This window comes from Vombatus ursinus, unplaced genomic scaffold (genome assembly GCF_900497805.2).
Source record: "Vombatus ursinus unplaced genomic scaffold, bare-nosed wombat genome assembly UNPS02011591.1, whole genome shotgun sequence".
In the NCBI taxonomy this organism is placed as follows: Eukaryota; Metazoa; Chordata; class Mammalia; order Diprotodontia; family Vombatidae; genus Vombatus; species Vombatus ursinus.
The window spans coordinates 2,539,425-2,565,233 of NW_020951369.1; the positions used below are offsets into that span (position 1 = coordinate 2,539,425).

Genomic DNA, 25,809 nt, shown 5'->3' on the forward strand with positions numbered 1-25,809 from the left:
TTTCACCACTCCAAATGTGATAGTTCTGCCTACGCAGCTCCAAATGACATATTTTATGCTATATTGCATTTCAATCTCACCTACTACACATGAGCCCAATCCATCATTTGAACTGACTCAAGCTATTTGAGGATTTTTTTTAACATATGAAAGATGAAACCCAGTGTGGCAAAACTGCAGAAACTTACTGTCACATTTCTCTTATAGGAATTACAACCGTACTGACCATGACAACTATCAACACTCACCTTCGAGAGACTTTGCCCAAGATCCCTTATGTGAAAGCCATCGACATGTACCTGATGGGATGCTTTGTTTTCGTCTTCTTGGCCCTCCTCGAATACGCCTTTGTCAATTACATCTTTTTTGGAAGAGGCCCTCAAAGGCAGAAGAAGCTGGCCGAAAAGTCTGCAAGGGCAAAGAATGACCGCTCGAAAAGTGAAACCAACCGGGTAAGGTATTTTCCTTTACTCAGTCCCTGAAACAAGTTAAATGAATCTACATGCTCTCCTGCTGTGCTCCATAAATTAACCATCCTCACCTCCGTGGGCTTATGGAAGTATTTATATGTTAAATTATCCTATTAGTTGATGTTAATTTCTCATGGAAATGTTTCCAATTTAGCCATTAAAGAATTACATCAGGGAGCAGCTAGGTGGTGCAGGGGATAGAGCTTCAGGCTTATAGTCAGAAGGACCTTAGTTCGAATCTGGCCTCAGACACTTGACACTTATTAGTTGTGTGACCCTGGGCAAGACAATTAACTCCATTGCCTAACCAAAAAACAAAAAAAAAAAAAAGAAAGAAAGAAAGAAAAAGAAAAAAAAATTATATTAGATCAAGAGGAAGTTTGTTACGATTTGGAGTTAGAGGAACTGAGTTCAAATCCCAGTTTCTGCAACTTAGTAATTGAGTGACTTTGAGGAAGTTACTTAAATTCTCTAGGGTGTCACTTTTCTCATCTGTAGAATGAGTGGATTTAGAGCAGGTCCTTTCCTGCTCCAAATTTCTGAGAATGCATTGTTTCTATGAAAAGGAAAGCATCATTAGTATGTGCATCAGGGAAACTGATGATTCATGTATGGAACCTGAAATAACATCCTTTTTTACTCAAAAGAATTAAGCATTCAGTTGTAAAATCATTGATTCATTTTTCTATAAGGAATCACTACTTGCTTTGCTGTATTGGTTATATGTTAACAAAAAGAGCAGTTCAAATGACACAAAAAATAGACATTTTTGTCAATTTGAATGAGTAGTAACTAAAAACCATAAATGCCAGCTGTTTTATTTCTATACATTCTCAATTATCCTATTGTACAGAAGGAGTAGACTGTCTTTTTAGTTGATCATAGAAAGATTCAATGGTTTCTAGGGACATTTCTCCATAGTGATGGGAAAATTCTTCCTTTTCCTACTCCTTGGACACAATCACAGTGAATATATCTTTGGCAAAATTTGACTTCAGAACTTGTAAACAAAACAGGCAGCAAACTTATCTCCCAAGCCCTCTTTATAGACACTTGTTGGCCTGCCTAGCCACCCACCGGTGCCTTGCCAAAAGCAACCATGTTTTCTGGCCAAGGTTAGGAGGTTGCAGGCACTATTTTCATTAACATAATAAGAATCATGGATTTCAGAAGTACTAGCCTCTCCTCTAGCCTTGTGGATCAAAGGATAAACTCCCTTTTTATCCCTAAACCCAAAGCAACACATCGTATCCATTTGATTGGGGGTTGGAGGTAGGTATTTCACTGGACATTTTATTTTATGAAAAGCATGATTTGTATTTAAATTTAAATTCAAGGCATGGATTAAGATAGACAGAAAAGTCAAGAAAAATGAAAATATTTTATGTATATTTGCATTACAGTCTGGCTTTTAAATTGTAAAAGGTTGGGGGGAGCTAGGTGGCACAGTGGGTAGAGCACCGGCCCTGAAGTCAAGAGGACCTGAGTTCAAATCCAGCCTCAAACCAAACACATGACACTTACTAGCTGTGTGACCCTGGGCAAGTCACTTAACCCCAATTGCCTAAAAAAAAAAAAAAACTACAATAAATAAATAAATTGTAAAAGGTTGTTTCATATTTCTTCTAAGGGCAAGACAGATATACACACATATGTACTGTGTGAGCCCTTTTTTGGAACAAAGAGAAAAAGATATTGCAATCCAACATATAGAGCTAAAATATGTATTTTTCTGTTTTTTTTTAATAAAGCTTATCTATTAAGAAGCTCTTGCATAAATGGATTCTGATTTAAAATGTGACAAAGTAAAAATATTAGATTTTCCCTCTGTTTTTTAAGTTATGACCTTAGTAGCCATTTGCTACAGTGGTAATGGTAGTGGACAGAGGAATTTTTGTCAAGTGAATATAACAAATTACAAAAAAAAAAAAAACTAATGGTCATTGACTTTTTTTCCTATATGATAAATAAGTCATATTGTCATACTTATCACATCCTGTAAGGTAGGGAGGGGGTGGGTTAAGACATTGCAAGGCATGAATCTTTGTTCTGAGACATCTGAAGAGTCCCTCTTCACAGAAAGTATGGAACAGAGAGAAAGGACAATTGCCTTCTAATCATCCTGGAGTGAGCAAGAATCCTTAAAAACCAAATGGGAGTACTCTCAGCAAGTTGCCAATGGGCATGCCCACAGTCTCCATGAGAAGACAACTCTCACATGCCTCAGGGGAAAAATAGTGTTATATTCTGTAATATCATTAGGTTGACTGGAAATCTCATCACATTGATCACAGGGTATTCCTTTAATCATCATCCCTTACGTTAGAGTTTTTACAAATGAATGGTAATATACATGTTTATTCTACATTTGTTGGTAGTATGTTTTCCTGTTTTTAAAATAAATTCTGCATTTATTGTGCCTCCCCTTTTCTGATTTTTGTTTTTCTCCATTATTCATCAGTTTCTCTATTTTATTGTAGCTTTCTTTGTTTCTTCAGTTTTGTCTCTTCAGATGAACTATGTTAATCCAACTGCTTGTCAGTTTTATTCTTTATCTTATTGTTATTTTAAAAAATTTCATCTTTTACTTTTCATTTCCATCTGATTGTCTCCAATAATCTTGTTCTCATGTGTTTTTGCTCTTACCCAGTATGGATACTATTATTATTTTCCATTCTCCTTGAGGAACTGTGGTGTATTAGAAAAAGTATTTTAAATCCACAGGATTGAGTTCTGGCTCTTATACCCACTAATTGTGTGACCTTTGGCTAGGACCTCTTATGACCTCAGTTTCCCCTTATAAAAATGAGAAAATCTATAATGTCTCTTCCAACACTGTGACTTTTATTTTTTTCAAATGCCTTTATCAGATTTTTCCCTTCCTGCATGAATCAAAGTTCCAAGTTCATTCCATTAGAGATGGACAAAGCTCAATGGACTGTTGGCATTGGAGGCATCGAGCCAGAGTATAATGAAAATGAACAGATGCTCTTGAGGACAGCAGCTTGAGGTTCTGTAATGCTTTACAGCTTACAAAGTGCTTTTGCAATAACAAGTTGGTGAAGCAGGCAGTGGCAAAGCATCGATGTCTACATTTTCTGATTGAATAAAGTAAAGCCTAGAGAGTTTAAATAGCTCGTCCAAGGTCACACAAAGAATAAATGACCATGGCCACTCTCCCTTCCAGTGTCCCACAGTATTCTGTCTCTCTCTCTCTCTCTCTCTCTCTCTCTCTCACACACACACACACACTCTGTGTATGTGTGTCTCTCTCATCTGCTTGCTGTAATTACTGCTACTCTTGGTTGTTCCACTTTTGCCTTCCGCACTGATTCCCCATCGTGTTAATATCTACTACTCTTCTACCTTCAAGCTGGCCACAAAGTAGAGGTCAGAACAGGCAGTCAAGAACCCAGCACAGCTCTGCCAAGTCTTAAAACTGCATAGTATTTCAGAAATAGCCCAATAATTGCCATCAGAATAAGTCCGAGAAGAACAAAAGCTTGAGCATAGCCAAGTTCAAACTAAATGGAAGCCTCTAAACCCTCTTCCTCCTGCAGTCAATACGGGATGGTGCCAGGACATTTTTTTTTCTTCCCTTCCCTGGAGGTCACTGTGGTTTCCACTTGAACTCAAGTTTGCTTGGTGTTGAACTAATTTAGTTGGGGAAAATTCTCTTTGTTTAAGATTTAGTGCTTATTCTTTCTTTTCTCCCACTTCAGGGGAAGGGTCACTTACTTGTGCTGGCTCTGTGAATGAGGTGGTTAAGTTTTGCAGCAGGGAAGGAGTGGATTAATATGCATTAGTTTTACTTTCTAGGAACTAAAAAAAGAACAGGGTGCATATTTTCAGCTGTTGCAGCAAATCCTTTCCAAAATCTCACAGTAAGAATTATCTCAAAATAGAAGAAAGCTAAGAAAAAATAAATAATTTGAAGTTATCCACCAAAGCAGTGGCACAATGGAGCAGAGAGGAGCACAACTGGAGTTCCTGATATCTATTTTGAACCCAAGAACAACCATTAGCAATTCATAACCTTGTGCCAGATTAGACTTGAAATTTCCATCCTAGCAGTGTATTCATAATCAGTTCTATGTGGAATATCTAAATTGGCTGACATCCAACTGTGGGCAAAAATATCATATTATATCAAGACATGGTCATGCTATTCCCAAGGAAACCAGAAATGATTGGAATAATCTCTGGTTCTTAGATTTTGGACTCCTCTACAGACTCTTTTGTGGTAGCAGATTAGATATGTGTTTTCTTTCCTCTAAAGATAGACTGATTATGATTCTGTAAGAAAAAAGAAAAGATCAGCACCTTCATTGACAATTAGTGTTGTCATAGTACGATTTGAAATTCAAATGTAAAAGAAATGTACAAGTCAGAAGTAAGGGATACTTGTACTGCCTTTTCCTTTATTTTAAAAAAAAATTCCTCAACATGTTTGCTTGGTATTTTTATTAGCCATAATTTATTAAGTTTACAGTTGCTGATTAGCTCTTAAGTTTCTAAAATTGATGCACAAATACATGATTAACCAACTTGACAATTTTATTAGACATACTGGACTTCCTCCAAGTCAAGGGTTTAGAAAACTGAGCCAAGTGGCTACACCTAAGAACTCAGTGATAATTTTTAAATATTTAAGTAAATCTCCTAATCAATTGTCATCCCAATGAAATTTGAAGTTTAGGGAGTGGAAATAGACACTATAATAATATGACTAAAATATACATAGGTCAAATATCTTGAGAAGAATACAGAGCATTTTATAAACATTTACTCATTGATCTTCAAAATACCTCTTTAAGGTTTGTTACCAGCATTATTTCTCTTTTTATAGATGGAGCCAGTTTTATAATAAGAGAATTTTAGAGAGGTAGAGGACATTAGGGTTGGTTTAGTACATCTACATTTTGTAGATAAGACTAAGGTTAAGAGACCATAAGAGACTTAATCCAAGGACATGAGACAAGTTAGGTGCTGAGCCAAGCCTACCACCAAGATCTCTTGATTTTAAATCCTTTGCTTTTATGTTACCCTTTTTATTGTCTGCAAAAATCCCCTTTTAGGCAAGTAGGTGAAGGTAGGAGATTTCACGACATTTCTCTTTTCCATAATCCACTTTTTATACTCCTCAGATTTACTTTATGCCAATGAGGAGCTGTCTATTTGGAAGCAGTGTTATTAAGTTAGAATCAATGCTCTTTTGACATCATCATCACTATCATCATTACCATAATAGCTAGAATTTATATAGCCTTCTATGCTTTGCATCAGACTTTCCATATATTATTTAATTTGATTCCCACAACAATACTTTGAAGGAGGGAAGGGAAGTGCAATTATTATCTCCATTTTGCAGAAAAGTAAACTGAGGCTAAGACAGATTCTGTGACTTCCCAGAGACATATAACTAAAAAAAAGTATCTGTGCTAAGATGTGAACCCAGATATTCCTGACTCCAAATCCAGATATCTATCTATAAAGCCACCTGCCCAAAATGCTGGGTGATTATAAAAGCGCTTAAGATGTAATTCTCTAGTATTTAATAATCCTCAAAGAGGTTTAACTGAGAGGTTCTATTAATTCATGATGAGATTCATTAATGCTCAAAATTTTTCTTATCTCTCCTGAAGTATGGCAGTAGTAAGAGTCTGTTTTTTGGCATTAGAGTCAGAGCAGAATTCAAGTCTCGTGTTCTTTGCCTTTATGCTCTTGGATTAGTAGCTCAACAATTCAAAAGGTTTCCAACAAATTATTAACATCTTTTCACACAAAGAAGAGTTTTAGTTTAGGCTGAGTGTATTATTACTAGGGGCATCATTATCATTTATTAGCTGAGCCTTGTGGGTTTGAACCTCACTAGATGTCAAAAGGGCATAATTCTTACACAGGGAATTATAGCTTCAAGTAGATCAACAGACACTCTTGCATTTTATTAACAGAGAAGTATGTATTTCCCCACCTGGCAAACAATTATTTTTCATTTTGAAATGAAGTGTTATAGTAACACCTCAAAGAAGTTGGAAGGTAAGTGGAGGATGAGGAAATAGACAAATCTTCTAAAAGATTCTGTGAAAACTTGAAGAAAAATATCAACCTGTGGCATAATCTCTACTAGATGCTCTATTATGTTTACTTTTGTTTCCAACAAAGTTCTGTAAGAGCAGGAGAGAGCATAATTAAATCACTGATTCTAATAAGAGGAGAGATAAAAACAAAGTCCTTGAAAGTATAAAGTATTGATAAAATGATCCTCAACATGGCAGATGACATACAGTGTTAAGGATCATTTGTTGTTGTTTGGTCATTTTCAGTTGTGTCTGACTCTTCATGACCCGATTTGGGGTTTTTTTGACAAAGACAATGGAGTGATTTATCATTTCCTTCTCCAGCTCTTTTTACAGATGAGGAAATGGAGGCAAATAGGGTTAAGTGACTTGCCCAGGGTCACAGAGCTAGTAAGTGTTTGAGGTCAGATTTGAACTCAGGAAGATGAGTCCTCTTGACTCCAGGCCTGGCACTCTATACACTGAACCACCTATCTGCACCCATTGATAACTTATATCTTGTTTTATAAAAATTATACTCAGAACAAGGAAAGTATTTAGCCAAAATCTCTAGGAAAGACTTGTCAAATTTTCCAGTATATATCAAGTATGGTGGAACACTCCAATAATCTCTGCTACTGATGAGGCTGAGGCTGTGTGAACTTAGGAGTTCTGAACTGCACAGGACTAAGCACTAAGTCTGCCATTAATATGACAATTTCCCCAGGAGCTAGGGCCACCAAACTGCCTAAGGAAGAGCAATCAAGCCCAGGTCAGAAATGAGGCAGATGACAGATCAAAGCTCACGAGCCAATGAATAATGGGTGAGACAAGGAGACCCAGTCTCAAAAAAAAAAAATCCAGTATATAAGATGGATGACAGGATCATGGATCTAGTCAATAAATATTTATTAAACACATACTATATGCCAGGCACTGTACTAAGTATGGGGGACGCATATACAAATAAAAACAAACACAATTTCTTCCTTCAAAGAACTTAAAATCTTATGGGGAGAAGACAACATATTTTACCTTTTACATTTGAGGATACTGAGGTCCAGGAAAAGCAAGTGCCTTCCCTACTGTGCCAATATTTCTATAATGCCTTTGTTCATGTTGAAAAATAAAACTTCTAGCAATTACACCATTGATTTTTGTGTTGTGTCATATTTTTAATATGTAGATGCAAAATTAAAAGCAAACTCTCTATATTAAGGGTTATGGCAATCTATGATGGCATGACTATAGTGAGATGTGATGAATTCTATCTTTATTCAAAATAGCCTAAAAACAGAAAGTTATTCATCCACTCACAAAGAGATGTTTCTATTTTATATTAATTGTTTACTTTACCCTGAAATATAATATCAATTTCTCAGAGAAAATTGGTTTTAAGAATTCCCTATCACAAAAATCTGAAGTAACTACCAGTAAGCACTAAGTGACCCAATGGTATTTCCAAGTCTGTGCTGCATTAGTGTAGTTGGTTATCAAGGGAAGATGATGATTGGCTTCAGGAAAGGCTTTTCACAGGATCATAGTTCTGCATCTGGAAGGGACATGAGTGATCATCTTGTCTAACCCCTTCATTTTACAAATGAGGAATTTGAGGCCTACTTGCCTTCACTCTCCACCACATCATCAGATTTAAGCACCTTTGGCCATAAGTAGGCAATTTTCAAATGCTGGCTATTGGAAATCCAGCAATCATATTCACTTCTTGGCTGAAACTTCTCTCTTCTTTCCAAAGAGAAGTTTAATGGTCTTTTTTTGCTGTCTCTTTCAAACTCTCCAGAGTATTTGACACTGTTGACCACTTCCTTATGGAAATTCTCTTGCCCTTGCTCTTTCAATAGATAACTCTTCTCCAATTCTTCTTGCTACATCTAATTATTTTTTATCTAGTTCCTCCTTTTTCTACCTGGTGACATGGGTGTCCTCTATTCCCCAAAGTTCTGTTCTTGGTCCTCTTTCATTATCTTTCTATTTTCTCTCTCAGAAATTTTATTGGAGCCAAAGGCATCGATTTTCCACTTCTCCCCAAATGATTCCCAAGTCTGTAACTCCAATCTTGATCTTCCTCTGAGTTTCAGACTTGAATCCCTGACCACCTATAAGACATTTCTATCTGGACATCCCACTGGTACCTCAAACCCAGCAAGTTCCAAACTCGGCCTAATATCACTCTCCCAAACCTAATCTTCTACCTGGCCTCATTTGTTAAGGTTACCCATCTCTTCTCCTATTCTCACCGCTAATACCCTAGAAGAGTCTTTCATTATTGCATACTTGGATTATTACAGTAGTTGCACAACAAGTTTTCCCACTTCTCTTTCCTTGTTCTAATCCATTATATAAGAAAATAATTACCAGATTATTTTTCTTGAGACACATTTGGTCAATATTTTTGATAAATGTGTGTGTGTGTGGGGGGTGATTGCTCCCTACTGTCTACTGAGTAAAAACTTTTAAATTTTGTTCAACATTCATTACCCTTCACAACCTTTATGAAGTACCTGCTATGTTCATGACACCATACTTGATGTTGGAGATTTCTTTTAAAAGACACAAATTAAGAATCCTTGCCCTAAAAAAATTAAGTGTATGTTGAATTGAATTGAAAGAACCTATATTTCACTAGCACTATTCTTCCTTTTCAACCTTATTTAATATTAATTTTCCACATACTCTGTATTCCAGTCACCTGACCTAGTATCAGTTCCCAAAAACCCTAATTGGATAGCTCAGAACCATTGTTCACAATAATTCCTCTGCTTATAATATTGTTCCTCCCCTGTTTCTCCCTATCCTTTAAAAAGAAAATCAAACATGCCACTTCTTCATGGAAGTCTTTTTTGACGACCAGTTGATAATGATCACCTCCCTTGAACATCACATTGATCTTTTCCAATATACTTAGCATGCATTATTTTGGATTATACTTATATGTGTCATGGAGTCCTTGAGTCTGAGGATTAGAGTGGACCTGAGAGTTTACATATTACAACCTATATCCGAATAGGAATATTTTCTACAATTTACCCAATGATTCACTTCCCACATACTACTTGAAGCTTTCCATTGACTGAAAATCAGTACTCCTAAGGCAATCCATTTCATTTTTGGATACCTCTGATTTTTAGAAATAATTTCTCATATTATATTTTATGAATATTATATATCAATTACATAATTTGTATTTATTTTCTATTATTTACATTTTCTTTATATATATATAGATATATATTTCTTTATATTCTGAAACTTCTACTCATTCGTCCTGATTCTGGCCTCTGCAGCAACAAGTTTGCTCCTTCTACCATAACAATGTGTCAAATATTGGGAGACAGCTAGTGTATACTCCTTAAGTTTTCTCTTTTCCAGGCCAAACAACTGATTCTCGAATGGTACGTTCTCTCATTCATCTTGCACACTCTCCTCTAGTTCCATAAGCATAGAGATCAGGTGTTCTAAAATTTTCTGTCTCCCTCTGGGCCTAGAACTTGACTTTGTACATAGTAAGAACTTACAATGCAGTTGTTGAATTAAATAGTTAATAATATGGTCACCTTGTAGTATGGTCACCTACAAGACTATGTAGTTAAATCAATGTACTCATTCAGCTCAAAATTAAGTACCTGCCCTATGTAAAGTCCTGTGCTTGGTACTTGGTGAGATGAAAATAAAATGATCCTTGCTAACATGGAGTTTATAATGCTATAAGATGGATATGACAAGTATAAATATCACAATTTCAGACACAAAATTAATTAAAAGTTCATACTCTTTTCTCTAGTTCATTAGCTTCATCTTTATCTCTGAAGGATGACACTTTTTTTTTCAGTTTTCAGCAGGGTGGTAGAAAATAAGTAGGGATTGTAAACAAAATATTTTTTAGAGACCTGCAGAAGCTATGAATCATTAGAACCATTCACAGATGGTTTGAATAAATAGTCTTGCCAAGTATTCCTTTCTTTTGTCTTAAGAAGAGGTTTTGGCTAATTTGGAACCTCTTTCATTAAAGGGGCTTTTTTTAGTCCATTAAACTGTTATTTATAAGGTGGTTTTACTACATAATTATTATTCACTAGAAAAGAAATAATACCCTTAGCAGAAAGGAATTATCATTTTTCAATTTATTTTTCAGGTCTTTTAAGTTAATAGGTAAATAACAAAACTCTAGTTCTTGTATAGATCTTAGTTTAGACATTAAGGCAAAATCCCTGCCCACTGGAGGAATTCTCTTTATAACATTCCCAAATGGTCATGCAATGTCTCCTTAAAAGCTTTGAGTGCTGGCCTGCTCATTACTTCACAAAACAATCCATTCCATTTCCTGACCACTATGCTTATACGAAAGTTCTTATAGGAAAGGAAGTTCTTATAAGTTGTTTTAGAGCCAAAGTCAGCTTCTTTAATTTTGAACCATTGTTCCTAATTCTCCCCACCTAAATTCAAAAGGAATAAATCCAATTTTTCTTCTCCTGAGATATATGTATTTTTTTAAGACTAGGTCCTCTCATCTTCCTAGGCTAAAAGTGAAAGGCATACTTAAAGACCAAGTCTCACTACTGATAGGCAGGGGAACTCTGACCTGCTCCATTTCTAACCTGGGCCATTTTGTCCTTCGTTAGGCAATCCCACTGATTTATGGTCCCAGAGGCTCACTATATTGCTATTAAAATTATTGTGGACACCCAATTGGCCCACTACACTTTAGAACTCGCTAACTCAAGAGATCCACCAGGCTCCGCCTTCCTGGGAGTTGAAATTGTGCAACACCATGTCTGGCTTCTACTTAGCTCCTTAAATATTTAGACAAGTGTCATGAGAAAAGAAGGATATGATACATAATTAAATTAATTCTAACTAGATCTATTAGATAAACTATTGACACTGAAAAATTCATAAGGGGTATAACAACAAAGGAAATACTAAAATTGTCACTCAATAACAACAAAAACCTTAAAGTAAAAGTCCTTAAAAAAAACTTCAACTTTCACACAGTTGATCTTCTGGTCAATCAGTGAGATATGGCCATGAAGGGAAATGAGTTTAAAAGATAAACTCATTTGTAGAACAGCAAGAAGCTTTGGAGAGAATAAACAAGTCTATCAAAAACATGGCAAGAGATATAATTAAGCTAGAACATATCTAAAAATGAAACTGGAAGAATAATAAGCTTTTAAAAAATAGAAAAGTTCTGTTGGAATTTCTTTAATGAACTTTTTCTCCATCAATGAGAGTAGAACTACTATATTTGGATTCTACATCACATCATAACATCCTTAACATGATATAGGAAGAGAAATGCCACCAATGACAACCAACAAGAAAAATATCTGGACCAAACTAAATATACACAGAGAAGGTATTTGCCAAATAAAGTATAGTTTGATGATATCAAGGGACTGGCTCTTAAGATATCTTAAGATACCAAGTGTTTGTGGGGAGGAAATCATATATCTTATTACTTCTGGGGAGGAAGACATCTGTCTAACACCATAACTATTAACCTGTTAAGCTCCTTTATTATCTTTACAAACTCTTTATGAAAATATTTCATATGAAAGGCAAGATTATGTAGTAGATCTGGCCTTGAAGTCAGAAAGAAGTAGGTTCAAATTCACCTTCTAGAACATACTAGTTGAATGACCCTGGTCAATTCGATTAACCTCACAGAGTCCTAAACAAATCTGTAAGATTATAAATTGCAAAGAGGATAATAACCTTAAATAACTTCCTATGATGATGACATCACAAATCTGGTAGGAAGAGGAGAAGGAAAAATTATTAAAATACATTTTGAGGAAATACTTGATGGAGGCATGAGAATGAAACACGACAACTTTTTAAATGATATTCTACAACAGACCATATCTTTACAGACATACAGTTGACTAAATTGGAGAATACATTTCCCCACTATGTATGTTAAAAGTATACAAGGTTACATGGAATATAATATTCCATAACTTTTCCAGAATCCTTTTCAGTAATGCAAATCATAAAGTAGGGAGGCATAGGTTTGCCAAAAGTGTTTCTCATTACCAATTAAAACTAGTCTCTCCAAAATCATCCAAAGATCTCCTCACTGACAAATCAAATGGTCTAGTCCTAATCCTCATCATTTTTGATTCCTCTGCAGCATTTAAAACTGTTTAATCTTGGATTCTCTCTCCTCTCTGATTTTTGGATGGATAATAAACTAGACTGGGTCCAGAATTGAATGAGTGCAAAATAATGGGCTTGGATCATGTGGAAAATTGAGTAAGGCTTTTAGTGATTCCTAGCTTCTCCAAATAATCATGTTCTTAGTAACAATAGTCTTCTAGTGATGGTATATGACGTAGTATCATGTAGCATCACAGTCCTTGAAGAATCAAAATGTTGTCAAGCAAAGAGCATTAGAAAGACACATAGGCGTAATTAGGCATATTATCAATGAAAAATAGTCCAGGTGAAGAAGTATACAAGACACTAAAGAGATATAGATAGAAAAAAGTAGATGGATTTATCTTGTAGTGAGAGTATAAAATAACAGATGGATAACTTATTTGCTCCATTGGCACCCAAACAATACCAAGATACATAGAGGAAGCCCACAGTATGTTGAGTGGACCCCCTTCTTGTACAGGAGGACATGGATAAGAATCACACAACAGAAGAGATAGATGTGTAGTGACCTGCATTATTCAAGGAAGTAACCTCATTAATCAGATTATAGACCCATATAAGAATTATGACCCCCTGATGCCTTCTGCAGCTCCTTCAGCTTTTCTTTGTATGGCAAGGTTTTTAAGTTCCCTTGGGATTGATGGAGAAGAATCCAAGAGGATGAGAAGATGTGGATTGATTGAGATTGGCATCATCGTAGGGAGTAGCCAAAATGGTGGGATCGCTGACCCACTGATGATATACAGTATTCAAATATTAACTCCCCACACTTTTCTCTTTCTATCCTCTAGTTCTTTCCAGCCTATCAAGGTTCCTGCTAAGATGTAGGGTCCAGAATGAAACATACAATCTTCCAAATGTAGTCAGGCCAAGACAATGTAAAATAGAACCAGTATCTCCCTTATTCTGGATTTTGTGTTCTACTTAATATAGCTTAAGGTTGAATTAGCTGTTTGTGAAGCCACAACCTGCTACAGCTGACTCACCTTACACTTGCAATCCAATAAAAACCAACATTCAAGTCAGCCTTAAATGGTTTACATGAGTTCTTTGGTCAATTAAATTTGAAAGCTCAGAATGTGTATTTCCAAAGCAAATACTTTTTTCCAGTAGTAGAATTGACCCTTTCATGGCATAAATATACTATTTTTCAAACATTAAAGAAGTCTAGAAACTTTTTATGTAGGAAAATCATTTAAAAAAAAACAAGGGTTTTAAAACCCCCTACTATGTGAAAAGCACTAGAAATACCAGCACAAAACAATCACAGAAATCTCCATCCCCAATTTACTTGGGCAACAAAACATTAGCATATGTAAGTGCAATATAATTTGAGGACATGGAAAGTGCTAACAATTAGGGGGGATCAGGAGGAAGCCCCTAAGTTGTTCCTTGAATGAATGCTGAAAGCTAAAAGTAAGAAGAGAACGCATTCCAGGCATTCAGTACAAAGAAACAGAGAAGAAGAGAGATAGGTTGCTTCTTTTTGGGAACAGCAAACAGATCGCATTTGCTCAAAGAGAGAGTGCATAAAGAGAAGAAATGTGAAATAAGTTGGGAACAGAGAATGGAGCTGGACTGTGAAGGCATCTGAAGACTCAGCTAAGGACTGTATATTTTATCCCAGAGACAATAGAAGTCAAGAAAGCTTGTTGGGCAAGAGAGTAGTATGATCTATTCTGTACTTTGGGAAGATTACTTTGGCATATTGGTGCAGAAGAACTTGGAGAAGGGGGTAAGACTGGAATCAGGAACACTGCTTAGGAAGCTATTGCCTCCTATTGTTCAAACTAGGGGTAATGAAAACCTGAACTATAGTAATTATATGTCATAGATTTTAGAACTGGAAGGAACCTGAGAAGCCAGTCCAATTCCCTCATTTTACAGATAAGGAAACTGAGGCAAAGACAGGGTAAATGATTTGTCCAGAGTCACACAGCTAATAAGCATTGGAGGGAGAATTTGAATCCAGGTCTTCCTCACTCTTAGTCCAGTGGATAAGGGAGTAAAGAGAATGGGAGTTATTTGGGAGACATTGCAAAGGTAAAAATGACAAGATATATTAAATTCTTTGAAGTTTTGATAAATATTTAGCAAACCCCATTATCATTATGAGGAAACCATACCTATAGTGTTAATTTTTCTTAACTGTCCTCAGACTCATTTTTTAACTCACCCTTTAGTAATTCTTCAAACTTGGGCAAAGCAGCTTACAGCTTAAACATTTCTATTTAAAATATGGCCTATTTTTGAAAAGTCTCATTGATAGCTGCAGTTTATTAAGTCCCCTCACAGTGATAATCCAGTGCATTTTCTTCACATTTCTATCTCAAAATAACTCAAGCCCAGAGAAGTGGTTCCTTGTAATGTTATTTATAAAGTATCATTTACTTCCATTTTCCTTCTGCTGCCAAATTCCAAGAGTCAATGGAAGGCACATGCATATTCCCCATTCTCCTCCCCTGACATCAACATGAACTCACGATCTTTCTTTCCTCTAAAGGTTCCTGATCCTTCCTATGAGTGGAAGGCAGGCAGCCAGACAGTCAACACCCTTTTCCCTAGCATGCCAGAGAAGAAGGGTTGGGAACATTGGCATCCTGACTGTTGCTATTTCTAACCAGGCCTGTGGCCACAAGTTACCAACAGATTCATCTTTTTGAGGGAATTGACTCATCAGTGCTATTGGAACAGAAAAAAAAATCATTGTACCTATGGACACTATCTTGGTACTAGCATTTACAGAAAGAATGACAACAGGTGTTTAGATAGAATTCTATAATCTTCAAAAACTTTCAAATGAGTATAAATAAAGTATTTTACAAATCTTTAACTGTTATATAAATTTGAACTTTTAATATTATCTCATTTGGGCCTTATAACAACACTGTAGGGTAGGATGTATATGACTTGAAATGAATTTATACAAAAGTAAAAGCCTATATAGCAAAATATTCATAGTAATGCTTTTCAGCAACAGAAGACTGGAAATAAATTAGTATATATTGAACCACAGCATTATTCCCATCTCCTTGTTCTCCTTTACACTATATAATCTAATCAGTTGCCAATTACTATTCCTTTATGTATCTCTCCTATCTTATCCCTTTTCTCTACTCTCATGCAGCCACCACCTTAATTCAGGCCCTTACTATCTCAGTGAATAATCAATAGGCATTTATTAAGAGCCTACTATGAGCCTGTCCTTTGCTAAGCACTAGGATACAAATATGAATAAAGATAATCCCTTCCCTCAAGTTGCTCACAAACTAGCCTGGGAGAAGAAAACATGAAAGTAGGCTGAAAATAAGCCAATGAAGAAGAGTGCGGCCGGGGGGGGGGGGGGGGGGTACCCAGGTCAGGTCAGTAAGAAAAATTGTACATTAATGCATCCAGGTGAGAAATAAGGAGATGTCTGAGCTGAGGTCTCACCTTAATTGGAGGTTTGGAGTTCATGGCCCCACCCTCCAGTCAGCGTGGCAGACGGTAGTGATAGGATAGTGTACCAAGGCTGATGAGATGTTATGGGATGATGAGATTACTCAGTAGTGAGCTTCCTGGGGCATGATGGAGAAGCCAGTCAGAGAAGTCCTAAAACAGTGCTGCCAGGGTTAAGCCTAATTGAGCTACCTGTCCACCCTGTCCATCCTCCCCTCAGCTACCAAAGTGACTTTTCTGAAGTGCAGATCTAAATATGTTTCTCTCCTGCTCAATAAATTCCAGCGGTTCCCTGTTGCCTATAGGATAAAATATTAAATTTCTCTCTCCTGCACAAGACTCTTTCTAGATTTTTTCCCCCTTATTTCGCTTTATGGCTCAGTCAAACCAGCCTCTTCACACATGGCACTTTAACTCCTGTGTCTATCTTTATACTGGCTTTCTCCCATGCCTAAAATGCACTCCCTCCTTCATGAAACCTTTCCCAATCTCCTCAAATCCTAGTGTCCTCCCTAATTACCTCATTTTGAACTATATTATATTTATTTGTATGTAATTATATATTTGTTCTCTCTATATCCATATGTGTGCATATTGTCTTCCCTGATGGATAGAATATAAACTCTTTAAGAGTAGAAATTGTTTCTTTCTGTTTCTTTGTGTTTATAATTATATTGCCTAGCACAGAACCTGGCACATAAAAGCATTTAATAAATGTTTGTTGATTGATTAATTGATTAGGGAATGGCTGAAAAAATTGGCATATGAAAATAATGAAATATTATTATACTGGAAGAAAAGATGAATATGAGGAATTCATAGAAACATGGGAAGACCTATATGATTAGATAGAGCAAAGAAAGCAAACCTGAGAGAATAACCCACTCAATGACACCAATAATCTAATTGAAAACAGGATTAAAAGGCAGCAAAATTCAGATTAAATGCAGTGACCAAAGTTGGTTCCAGAGGCTAGAGGATGAATGATACTTCTTCCTCTCAGTAAAAGGGGTAGATGGATGCTGTAGATGCCAAAGACAGCATATATTGAAAGATATAATCACCGTATTAATTGGTTTTGCTTAATTCGTTTTCTTTGTTACAAGGGAAGGTTCAGGATGGTGGCGTGGTTTATTGGGTTATGATTATGTTGTCTAAAAAAAAAGCAAAGGCATCAATAGGTCTTTTATTTTTAGTAGTTTCATTAAAAAAAACTTTTTTTTAGCGGACTTCTGCCTCAGTATGTTTTAATAGCATGATATGATAGCCAAAAAAATTAATGCAATCTTTATAGATGATTAGTATATAACTAATTACTAGTACATAACTGTGATATGTACATGCCAGAATATACTGAAAGTACTGGCTGCTTGATTTATGTTTGTGGATATCCAAGAACTCTATCTAAACACCATTCTTTTCCACATTTGCCCCCCTCCCCTCCTCTCTCTTTCCACCTTACCTCTCAAACTACGGCTATCACTATGAAATTCAATAGGGGGCACAAGAGACAGAGATATTTTGTGCTTTTGTCATGAAATATATCCCCTAAAGAGTTTTTTTTTTAAGTCTCTAATGAAGGTAAGGCCTTACAAATGCTTGTATTGAGAGAGCACATTGTATCCAAATGTTCTTGTTGGCATAGCATATCAATTACATAAAGCCCTGTAAAACTATAAAATCTCTTTATAGAATACATAGCAGAACAGAAGAGATGAGTCTAACCATCCACATATCAGAACAAAGTGGATAGAAAATTCATATTGACTTTAATATGCAGTTGGATTTATGTACCTTTGTAATGCCCTTTCATTACAAATTGGCATTGTAGATGGAAAGTGAAGTAGTTCAAGTAGAAGGAGGTGATAGAATTGGGTTTAATTAGACAAAATAAAGTATGTTTTCAATAAACTCAGACCACATGACAGTCAGTCAATAAGTGAGTCAGTCAATAAGCATTTATTATGTGCCTACTAACTGTAAGATACTATACTAAACACTGGTGATACAAAAAAAGGCAAAGATAATCCCTGCACTAAAGGAGTTCAAAACATAATGGGGGAGACAATAAGTAAAAAAAAATATGTATAAACAAGCTACGTATGGCACAGATAGAAAATAATTAATGGAGGAAAGGCACTAGAATTAAGAGGGATTGAGAAAGGCTTCCTATAGAAAGTGAGATTTTACTTAGGACTTGAAGGAAACCAGGAAAGTTAGGAGATAGAGATGAGTAGAGAAAGAAAGCATTCCAGGCATAGGGAACAGCCAGAGAAAATGCCTAGAACCAAGAGATGAAGTATCTTATTAAGGGAACATTAAGGAGGCCCATGTCTTTGAATCAAAGAGTATAGGGAGAGGTATAATAATAATAGGGAAAGGTGGGGGGAAAGAAAGGTAATAAAGGGCTTTGAATTCCAAACAGACTATTTTATATTTAATCTTGGAGGTGACAGGGAGCCACTTCAACACTAAAAGTTAACAAGTAGTGCTATGTAACTACAAATCACAGAACTCTATGAATGAGCTCAAAAGAATTAAGATCCATATAATTCAAAGTGCATTAGGACTTATAATGAGGGTAAATGTGCTACAGCAAATTTACCAATAATAACTTGCATGTGATAAGTTTAATAAAAATATTATTACAAACATATGAGAATAAAAAAAAATAAAGCAAAACATGAGAAAGCCTTGGACCAAAAATGAGAGACCATAAGTGAATAGTTGGAGTAGTAGGAACATGGTAGTCCTAAGATATTGAAAGAACTGAGCAAGTATTATGAGTAGGGGTGTTGTGAAGTTCCATTGAAATAATGAATGTTTGAAAATCTTAAAGTACTATATAAATCCAGTTATTGTTACTGTTATTATTATTATTATCATTAGCCTCCAGTCTGGTGATAACTTCATTCCCTTAGCACTCAACTGCACTCCTGCTGAGCTCAAGCAATGCGTATAGAGCAATACAGAGATGTGTACAAAATATTTTAAAACCAGACTGGGAATGTATGCACATATACTTTTAAGTATAATCTGCATTATTAATACTTTCTTAAGTTTAGAAAATCAAGCAAAAAAAAACCCTAACTTGTAGAAATTATCAATTTCTGAAGTATAAATGCTCACACTGAAAATTTAATAGTCTACTCTTACAAGCCAATTAAAACTGGCTCCAGCACACCTCTGATGAGGAGGATTATTTTTCTTTTTTTAATTGTATTTATTTTATTGTGAATTTAAGAAATAAAACAAGCATTTCCACAACATAGGAGAATAGAAAAAAAGATAATTGCACATCAAACTGCATATATTTCAATTCTGAGTGTCATAACTTAGAAGTTACATTCACGTAGTAGAATGAGTCTAGAGAAACAATATCATTTTGGTATATTTGGATACCATTTTGGCAAGGAACTAAAATAGGAAAATATATTGAATGAACTGTTAAGGTTTACCTTGGACGATGAAAGTCTGGGTGTGCTAAGGGGTGGTTAGTTTAAAGGTTTAACATTCAAAATAAATTGTTTTTGTTCAGCCAATTTTCAGTCATTTCTAACTCTCTGTGACCCCATTTGGGGTTTTCTTGGCAAAAATACTGGAGTGATTTGCCATTTCCTTCTCCAACTCATTTTAAAGATGAGAAAACTGAGGTGAAAAGGGTTAAGTGACTTGCCCAGGGTCACACAGTTAGTAAGTGTCTGAAGCCATATCTGAACTCATGAAGATGAGTTTTCCTGACTTCAAGCCCAGTACTTTATCCACTAGCCACCAAAGTGCCCTATTCAAAATAGATTATACTTGTTTTTTTTTTTCTTGAGAGTAAAACTGGACCAAATGGTTGTATGTTATAGGAAGGTAGATATTTTTTTCCTAAAAATAAGAATAAAACCCCCAGATGATTAAATAAGAATAGGGATAAGGACTAGAGCTGAGATTTCATTGATTGTATAGACTCTTTCAATCAATGAAAGTTGACACCTTCTCTGTAGTTTAGTCTTACCTTGGGATCACACAGCCATTATGGATCAGAGGCAGTACTTGAATCCAGGTCTTTCCACCTCCACGGCCAGCACTCTATTCACTATATCGTGCTGACTTTTTAATAATTGAAACACCCTAGAAATGAAATGATCTAACATGATGTAATTCATTCCCTGTCATAGGAAGGCTTCATGGGGTGGTTTGATTTCTGAGATACTATAGATAAGATTCATTCTTAATGTAGGATAGTGGAGAGTATTTGGCACTGGATGACCTTTAAAACTTCTACCTACACCATGAAGATAAGAACTTTAATTATTATGCAAGACACAAATCAGTTAATGAGTAAGAAGTCACTTTGAAGGCACTATTTGCCTGATTGCTATAAAAGGTAGGAGAATACTATCTAAGTGTTTTCCCACCACATAAACACATAACAGGGCATGGAGGAATCAAAGGATCATAGATCCCAAACTGGAAGGGACTTCAGAAACCATTTGTTCCAACTCCATCATTTGAAAAATGAAGGATGTTGAGACTCTTGGAAATTAAGTGACTTGCCCAAGGTCATACAAAGAGTTGGTACCAGAAGTGGGATCTGAAACCAAGTTTTCTAACTATAGAGCTATTGTTCTTATTCCTATACCATATGGCTTTCCAACCTGAATCTTCAGGAACTGAGAAAACTGTGTAATCTACCCACAATGGTAAGAACCTATTCCTTAACACTTTCCCTTCTAAAAAACCATTTTGTGACCCCCAGTGAAGAGATGGACTGAGGAATTGGATTATCTGGACCACTACATACACCCTATCTTCCCTGCTCAGCAGAGGCAGGCTATTAACTATGAAGTTTCTAAGGGGCTTTGACAATGGCCTCTCAGGGATTAATATTTCTAGACAACCAAGTGACCTGGTTAAAATTTCTCCAGGAAATATGTCAATAAATTTAGGCCCAGAACAAATGAATGAGTTTCAAAACATACATATTAGTGACATTCTGGGTAGCTGGAGTGGTGTCACAATGAAGGAATGTCAAGGTGTTTGAGAGTCTACCAACACAAAGTGAACTAAACACATTCTAAGAGGCATGTTGAGTTTAAAAGGCTGTATCTAGGTTATCACTGATTTGATGAGTGGCACTTGAATCATTACTTTGAGTATATTCATCTGGAAGATGGTCCAAGCATCAGCCACACCTGGAAACATCCATTACCTATGGATTCTGTAGCTAAAAATGATCTCGGTATTCCAAGTAGATTTTTTTCAGTCCATGCCCCAAGTCCATTTAGAAGCGTACTGCCAATACATAGGTTAGAGTCTCATCCATTTACCTGTAAGAGAAGCATCTAAGCTATGCTAAGACACTTTTCTCTTGGAAAAAGGAAGAAACTGCTATTCCAGTACAGAACAAAAGAGCATAGGGGTGAGAAGTTACCTATCAAGAAGAAATAGATAAGTATTTAAGAATAGCTTTCAAAGAAAATTGACAAAAATGAGAAATTTGGTCTTCAATTTTATAAGTGTGTTGCATTATTATTGTAGAATTTCAATTTGAATAAGTCCTCTTATTTTATTTGTTTTCATACATAAGATTTTTTTTTTAAATCAAGACAGATAGATGTCTAAACCACAGTTAAAATTACAGAAATGACATTTCCCAATAAAATGCAGCATTGGATATGACAGATAGTAATTTCCCACGATGTACTCAGAATCAAACAAATTAATAGCCTGCCTTGTATTTGAAATATGAAAAACAATTTTATTGGCACTTGAGTTGTCCAATGATGTGATATCTCTTCCTATTAGGTGGACGCCCATGGAAACATTCTGTTAACATCACTTGAAATTCACAACGAAGTGAATGAGGTCACAGGAGGTGTTGGAGATTCCAGGAATTCAGCAATATCCTTTGACAACTCAGGAATCCAGTACAGGAAACAAAGCATGCCTCGAGAAGGGCATGGGCGACACATGGGGGACAGAAACATCCCGCACAAGAAGACCCATTTACGGAGGAGGTCTTCACAGCTCAAAATAAAAATCCCCGACTTAACGGATGTGAATGCCATAGACAGATGGTCAAGGATCGTGTTTCCATTTACTTTTTCTCTTTTCAACCTGATTTACTGGCTGTACTATGTTAACTGAGTGACTATACTTGGTTTTTCACAGACTTCATTTAACACTGAGTGAAACATTACTCTGCCTGTCATTTTTATACCTATAGATAAATACACACACACACACACACACACACATATATACATACGCAATTGTATACATATATATGTGAACTTTCTCAACATATATATAAATACACATGTATATGAGAATGTATGTGCATGTGTTTATATACACAGGTCTATGTAACCATGTGTATGTAATACAAATGCACATACATGTATACATTCAGCAGCTATGGACAATTTAACACAGAATGCATATCAAAGGAAGTGGGTGCATTTTTTTTAATTGAAAGGGACAGATATCATCTAAATATTTCACCTTAAGAATGAGGGAGTGTTATATAATATCACCCCTAAATATGTCTTAAGTTATCATAAATTAGACATTTTCAGTACAGGTTTCGAAACCTTGATTACTTAAAGCTAATGTACTCTTAAAAAACCCATCCAGTGGTACTGCTAGTTTAAAATGAGTCACTTCTCTTTCATTTCATATGCTTTGTTTCACTGAGCTAAGTTTTCTTTGCTCATTTTGTTTATAAGGTTTCTTTTCATCTTCCATGCGTGTCATTTTTCAGTGATCATTGACTTGGATTAAATAGTCACAGAAAGAAAGCTGTCCTGTTGTTTAAGATGCTCATATTAATATGTTCAAACACTCATCTTTTGAAAAATCCATCCGTGGTGAAAGGAATCTCATTTGTAAGTATTGTAATACACAGTTTTGGGTTGGTTTTTGTTTTGTTTTGTTTTTTTGCTTTGGTACATTTGGACTGATTCCAGCTTAGCTGTACTAAGGGGAAAATTTTAGCACATTTTGACATCATTTTAGTTGACATTTTAATGACTGAATATGTGTTCTGCATCTCTTATAGATTTCTAAGACTGATATCTAACAAAGTATAGAAGTCTCAGGTTATTTGTTACTCTAACATGAAATCATCTAGACTTTTTTTTAATTTGTGTTCACATTATCCAACATTCTTAAAACATTGTGTGTTACTATAAAATATATTTGCATAACATGCATACATATGTATATTTTATGAAGACTTTCTTTCTTATGCTTGCTACTGTGGCAGCATGCTATGTCATATCTTTTCTTCACGTGATGTGACTACTTTTTTATTATCTGAAATTAAGACTTAAGCTAAAATGCTTCTACTGTTGAAACACAAAAATCAAGACATATACTCATGGCCTTTATTTCCATGTCCAACATATGCCATAAGGAGCGCATCCAAACACTCCTGGTACAACTGGGGTGCTGCAATCAGCAATCAGTAAACTAATGCATGGCATTTCATCATCAAATACATGAAGCCATTTTTTTTTAGGCAAACATTATCGATCTGACAAAACAGCACGTTCATTTTTTTTAGTTTCTTTCTGAATCCATCTCCTCATCTTATCGACTTTTTAAAGCTAGTAGATACAAGTCAAGGTGCACTGGTTTCATAGATGCGACCTTAACTTGCTATTTAGACAACTAGATCTTTCTAAAGAAAAAAAAAGATGATATATTTTTTGTAAACAATATTTCTATCACAGACATCCATAAATGGACATGACTATGGTCCTATAAATAGGTGTCAAAGTGTAATTAAGCATTTGGAGAAGAAAAAATAAGCAAAATGTGCAGGAAAGAACTGCTAAATTTCCTTTTGAGATGAAACCTATCCATAGATTTTCTGGCTGCTGTTGTCTCAAAATGTTGCATATGCCCTAGCTGCCTCTGTTCTGTCCAACACACAGGAACAGTCAGCCAGATTATTGTCCAACTCTCTGACCCCTGGATTTCATTTCAATATTGATAGGACCTATACCACCTGGGGATGTTACAAGGATGTACAAGTTGCCCAGTATTACTTCTGTGGGAGTTCCCTTCAGTGGTCATTACAACCTTTGATTTGAAGGAGTAGATAACAGCTGCTAGATTCACTCTGGGATTAAATTGTCTAATCTAAAAGTGTAATGCTGGAAGCAATTCCTAATTTTTTTTCTTCCCCCTCCCTCTCCTTCATCCCCAGCTTTCTCTACTCTTCTTCCTTCTCCCTCCCTCAAAAAAAAAAAAAAACAACATCAATCAGATTTTCTCTAATTTTAATTTATATGAAGGTTACACAGGTTATTACAGATATGTGCTTATTAGGGTTTTTCTTTGGCACTCTCAGGATAACAATATGAATTTATAACACATGAACAGATTAGGAAAATCTTGTGAGTGGCCTTATTCATTGTAAACATTTTAAAGAAAGGAGATGTTGCTGAAGATCATATCTTTTTCAACACTTCTACTATTTTTCTGTGTCCAGTTATTCAAGGTTGGAGCTCCACACACACGAGGGACTCGAAATGCAAAAGGATGTGAAGAAAGCAGTTCATTGTGGACATTTGGAATCTTTAAATGCACAATGCATACTGTTCAGAACTGTGCCATTAACTCTTTCCTGAGGATGGGAGGAGGGGGAAGAGAGCATGGGGAGAAGTTAAAATTATATACATATGTGAACTTCAAGTTCATGAACAGCAATGGCAGAGAACCTTTAGACCTCAAAAGAGCTCCTGCAATCCACTTTACAAGTTTTCCTTGGTATAAATTTGCATGGTAGGTAATAATAGCTTTTGAGCTTTTTATATGCATTTGGCAATGAGATTGGGATTCACAACTTTATAGACATTGCAACAAAGTAAATATAATGGCTATACTACATATTGTATTTGTAACTATATATATATACATGCATACATGCATACATACTTATATTGGATAAAAACCTTTTTCAGATCCATGGGCATGTGTTTGCTTTACCCATTTCAGGGGCAAACAATGTTTTTCTTCCGATAAAAAGAATTGTAGAGTCTGCCTAAACTTGTTTTTAAAGCAGTGGAAAATTTGGGTATGAGCATTTTTTTTTACCATCATGACCCAGACCAGTTGAATTTGTTTCCCAACTCTTTTTCTTTAGGTCTCCAGGCCAACATGGCCTCTCATGAACCCACAGCAGCTGTTGTAGTCATTGAAGGAGCTGTATAGATGAGGCCCAAAGCCAGAACTCTAGAGTTAAAATTTGATTATTGTAAGGCCTCATCAAGGGTTGTAAAGAAAAGGTTGGTGAAGGGACTTGTATGATTACTTTTCTGAGAATTTGAAAAGAATTTTAAAAAATAATAATCAGATTGCTAGGTAGGCTAATATATATGTCTTTTCAAAAATGTTCACAGGTCCTCAAAATATGCAGTAGAGTTCTTGTGAAGTTGTGTCTTCTAATTACCCAGACTCATCTACTCTTGAGTGAATTCATAGTCACCCAGTTGTACTACATTACTTCAGTGGGTGTGGGTATTTCATTCGATGGTGCAGACCATAAACTATCTATGACTTCTTAGCCTATGTGATTCTCACCCATGTCATTCCATAAATCCTCCATCCATGTTCCATAGCATGGTTAGCCTCTTAAATAGGTGTTGTTGCCCCTAACCAGC

General features: G+C 35.7%; 1 protein-coding gene across 3 annotated transcripts in view; it reads left to right on the forward strand.

Moving 5' to 3' along the window:
• Positions 1–22,285, forward strand: part of GABRB3 (gamma-aminobutyric acid type A receptor beta3 subunit) — a 247,011-nt gene extending 224,726 nt beyond the window's left edge. For all 3 annotated transcript variants that reach the window (XM_027856657.1, XM_027856656.1, XM_027856655.1), the window contains 2 exons: positions 208–452; positions 21,944–22,285. In XM_027856657.1, coding sequence (XP_027712458.1) covers positions 208–452; positions 21,944–22,285 — 587 coding nt within the window. The remainder of the gene's footprint in view (positions 1–207; positions 453–21,943) is intronic.
• The last annotated feature ends 3,524 nt before the right edge of the window (positions 22,286–25,809 follow it).